A 4,933-nucleotide genomic window follows, 5' to 3' on the forward strand; every position below is an offset into this window, starting at 1 on the left:
AAGAAACTGTTGAAGTATGATCTTGAAACTATGAAGAAACTGTTGAAGTATTAGTTTGAAACTTTAAAGAAACTTTTGAAGTATGATCTTGAAACTATAAAGAAACTGTTGAAGTTTGATCTTGAAACTATATAGAAACTATTGAAGTATGGTCTTGAAACTATGAAGAAACTGTTGAAGTATGATCTTGAAACTATAAAGAAAGTATGATCTTGAAACTATGAAGAAACTGTTGAAGTATGATCTTGAAACTATAAAGAAACTGTTCAAGTATTATCTTGAAACTATTAAGAAACTGTTGAAATATGATCTTGAAACTATATAGAAACTGTTGAAGTATGATCTTGAAACTATATAGAAATTGTTGAAGTATGATCTTGAAACTATTATGAAACTGTTGAAGTATGATCTTGAAACTATATAGAAACTGTTGAAGTATGATCTTGAAACTACATAGAAACTTTTGAAGTATGATCTTGAAACTATAAAGAAACTGTTGAATATGATCTTGAAACTATAAAGAAACTGTTGAAGTATGATCTTGAAACTATGAAGAAACTGTTGAAGTATGACCTTGAAACTATAAAGAAACTGTTCAAGTATGATCTTGAAACTATTAAAAAACTGTTGAAGTATGATCTTGAAACTATAAAGGAACTGTTCAAGTATGATCTTGAAACTATTAAGAAACTGTTGAAGTATGATCTTGAAACTATAAAGAAACTGTTGAAGTATGATCTTGAAACTATGAAGAAACTGTTGAAGTATTAGTTTGAAACTTTAAAGAAACTGTTGAAGTATGATCTTGAAACTATAAAGAAACTGTTGAAGTATGATCTTGAAACTATAAAGAAACTGTTGAACGAAAAGAAAAAAGTTTTAATTTGTTGTTGTGTAGAGAGTAGACAAATAGTTGGAGATTTAGGTTTGGAACTCTCGAGTCTAGAGTTTATAGAAACTTTAGTATTTTAAAATGCATGCATTAAACTGATAAGGGTAACATGTGTCAGCAATAAAATATCTGCAAGCATATTGTTTTGTAAATTATTGTCTGATAAACACTGAATAAGATTACATTCATATTTAGTTCATATATGAACTAGCTTGGGAACCTAGTTGTCTGGAGGTTTAAAAATAATTTAAAACCAATCTAAGATCATTCTCATTCACAAACAATCAAACATACAGACAAAAAGAGAAAAATAGAAGAATTAAAAAATAAATAGTTTTCCTTAAAGAACTATATATAGAGAACTAGATAACTAGAGAACTAGAGAACTAGATAACTAGATAACTAGAGAACTAGAGAACTAGAGAACTAGATAACTAGAGAACTAGAGAACTAGATATCTAGAGAACTAGAGAACTAGATAACTAGAGAACTAGAGAACTAGAGAACTAGAGAACTAGAGAACTAGAGAACTAGAAAACTAGAGAACTAGATAACTAGAGAACTAGAGAACTAGAGAACTAGATAACTAGAGAACTAGAGAACTAGAGATCTAGAAAACTCGATAACTAGAGAACTAGAGAACTAGATAACTAGATAACTAGAGAACTAGATAACTAGAGTACTAGAGAACTAGAGAACTAGAGAACTAGAGAACTAGAGAACTAGAGAACTAGAGAACTAGATAACTAGAGAACTAGAGAAATAGAGAAATATTTACAACGGCGTCCTTGAATACGATCATTAATGTAAAAACTAACTCGTTTTAGCTAAATTTGATATTACATTGCTGATTACAGAATTATAAACTGGATTTTACAAGATGGTTGCTTTATGGGTTGTGGTTGCCAGGTTAAGAATATATTTACTCCAGGTTGTTGCTTGTGTTGGTTGCAGTAGATGGCTCCTGGTTCCCTGGTTAGTAATGTATCTCCTGAATACTATTCTCCTGCTCTGCCTCGCTATCGGTATGTTCGTGGTTCCTCTCCCCATCCTTCACCAGAACATGAACAACACTATCGAGTATCAGATGCTCAGGTACCTTATTTTTTGTAGCTCTGGATCTATAGCTTTTAAAGCTGTAACGTGTTTGTTGTAGCTTTTATTTTAAACAATTATTTGATTAAAATCTGATAGATTTTGCTTCAGATTGTGCTTATTTTAGATCACAGTGAACGTCAAAATCTGATAGATTTTGCTTCAGATTGTGCTTATTTTAGATCATAGTGAACGTCAAAATCTGTTAGATTTTGCTTCAGGTTGTGCTTATTTTAGATCATAGTGAACGTCAAAATCTGATATTTTGAGGCAGATTGGGCTTATTTTAGATCACAGTGAACGTCAAAATCTACTATTTTGCTGCAGATTGTGCTTATTTCAGTTCACATTGAACGTCAAAATCTACTATTTTGATGCAGATTGTGCTTATTTTAGATCACAGTGAACGTCAAAATCTACTATTTTGCTGCAGATTGTGCTTATTTTAGTTCACAATGAACGTCAAAATCTACTATTTTGCTGCAGATTGTGCTTATTTTAGATCACAGTGAACGTCAAAATCTACTATTTTGCTGCAGATATATGATCTTGAAACTATGAAGAAACTGTTGAAGTATGATCTTGAAACTATAAAGGAACTGTTCAAGTATGATCTTGAAACTAGAAAGAAACTGTTGAAGCATGATCTTGAAACTATGAAGAAACTGTTAAAATATTAACTTGAAACTACAAAGAAACTGTTGAAGTATGATCTTGAAACTATGAAGAAACTGTTGAAGTATGATCTTGAAACTTTAAAGAAACTGTTGTACTGAAAGAAAAAAAGTTTTAATTTGTTGTTGTGTAGAGAGTAGACAAATAGTTGGAGATTTAGGTTTGGAACTCTCGAGTCTAGAGTTTATAGAAACTTTAGTATTTTAAAATGCATGCAATAAACTGATAAGGGTACCATGTGTCAGCAATAAAATATCTGCAAGCATATTGTTTTGTAAATTATTGTCTGATAAACACTGAATAAGATTACATTCATATTTAGTTCATTTATGAACTAGCTTGGGAACCCAGCTGTCTGGAGATTTAAAAAAAAATTGAAATCAATCTAATATCATTCTAGTGGGTCTAACGATTTACCCAATAGATATTTGTGGCAAATCGGTCAAGAAGTTTTTAAGCTATGATCGTAGACACAAACAAACAAACATACAGACAAAAAGAGAAAAATAGAAGAATTAAAAAATAAATAGTTTTCCTTAAAGAACTATATAGAGAACTAGAAAACTATAGAGAACTAGAGAACTAGAGAACTAGAGAACTAGAGAACTAGAGAACTAGAGAACTAGTGAACTAGAGAACTAGAGAACTAGAGAAATAGATAACTAAAGAAATAGAGAAATAGAGAACTAGAGAACTAGAGAACTAGAGAAATAGAGAACTAGAGAACTAGAGAACTAGAGAACTAGAGAACTAGATTGATCCAGGATGTAAATGGGATCTTGTAATATAATCAAACTTAAAGGAACTGTTGCTGTAATTTTAAGTACCTTCCATTTGAAGAGGGACATGTCCGATTCACAACGGCGCCCTTAAAACCGATCATTAATGTAAAAATTAAACTCATTTTTATCTTAACTTTATATTATATTGCCGATTACAGAGTTGTAAACTGCATTTTACAAGATATGGTTGCCAGTTTAAGAATATATTTACTCCAGGTTGTTGCTTGTGTTGGTTGCAGTAGATGGCTCCTGGTTCCCTGGTTAGTAATGTATCTCCTGAATACTATTCTCCTGCTCTGCCTCGCTATCGGTATGTTCGTGGTCCCCCTCCCCATCCTTCACCAAAACATGAACAACACTATCGAGTATCAGATGCTCAGGTACCTTATTTTTTGTAGCTCTGGATCTGTAGATTTTAAAGCTGCAACGTAATTGTTGTTGTTTCTATCTTAAAAGATTATTTGGTTAAAATCTCATAGATTTTGCTTCAGATTGCCCTTATTTTAGATCACAGTGAACGTCAAAATCTGATAGATTTTGCTTCAGATTGTGCTTATTTTAGATCACAGTGAACGTCAAAATCTCATAGATTTTGCTTCAGATTGTGCTTATTTTAGATCACAGTGAACGTCAAAATCTGATAGATTTTGCTTCAGATATTGCCCTTATTTCAGATTACAGTGAACGTCAAAATCTGATATTTTGCTTCAGATTGTATTTATTTTAAATCCCAGTGCACGTCAAAATCTGATATTTTGCTGCAGATTGTGCTTATTTTAGATCACAGTGAACGTCAAAATCTACTATTTTGCTGCAGATTGTGCTTATTTTAGATCACCACAAACTCAAATTGTCAGAAACTCAAATTGTCTTTAGTCACTATATCTTTGGAATTTGATGGTGTAAATCTTTTATATTTAAATCTTAGATTATTTGAATTTGATAGTTTGAAATAACTAAGGGCTGCAAAGAAATGGGGATAAGAAAATCAGAGTGTGTGTCAAAAACTCAATTTCTTCTCATTGATTCCAATTCTATTATGAAATGAATAAGTTTATTGAACTTAATTAAGCCTGAATTAGACCTACGATAACACTCCCTTCTAATATCTCTATTTTAAATATTAAAATTTTTCCAGATGTTTGGGGTTTATACCTTTAATGTTGGCTGCTGCAGTAGCATATTTCTGGTTGGTTATCAGGTAAATTTGGTAAATACAGAGGGTTCCAGATATGGTGAGGAACATTATGTTGATTAGGTTTTTGGCCTATATTCAGAAAATATTCAAATTCTGATCCTGACAGAAAATATTCAAATTCTGATCATGACAGATAATATTCAAATTCTGATCCTGGCAGAAAATATTCAAATTCTGATCCAGACAGAAAATATTCAAATTCTGATCCAGACAGAAAATATTCAAATTCTGATCCTGGCAGAAAATATTCAAATTCTGATCCTGGCAGAAAATATTCAAATTCTGATCCTG

General features: G+C 31.4%; 1 protein-coding gene across 1 annotated transcript in view; it reads left to right on the forward strand.

The window, feature by feature from the left end:
* LOC111695227 (uncharacterized) overlaps positions 1-4,933 on the forward strand; it is a 15,942-nt gene that overhangs the window by 4,587 nt on the left and 6,422 nt on the right. The window contains exons 4-5 of the mRNA XM_023464454.1: positions 1,824-1,987; positions 4,583-4,645. Of these exons, the coding sequence (XP_023320222.1) occupies positions 1,824-1,987; positions 4,583-4,645 (227 nt within the window). The remainder of the gene's footprint in view (positions 1-1,823; positions 1,988-4,582; positions 4,646-4,933) is intronic.

Source organism: Eurytemora carolleeae, unplaced genomic scaffold (genome assembly GCF_000591075.1).
Source record: "Eurytemora carolleeae unplaced genomic scaffold, Eaff_2.0 scaffold189, whole genome shotgun sequence".
Lineage (NCBI taxonomy): Eukaryota > Metazoa > Arthropoda > Copepoda > Calanoida > Temoridae > Eurytemora > Eurytemora carolleeae.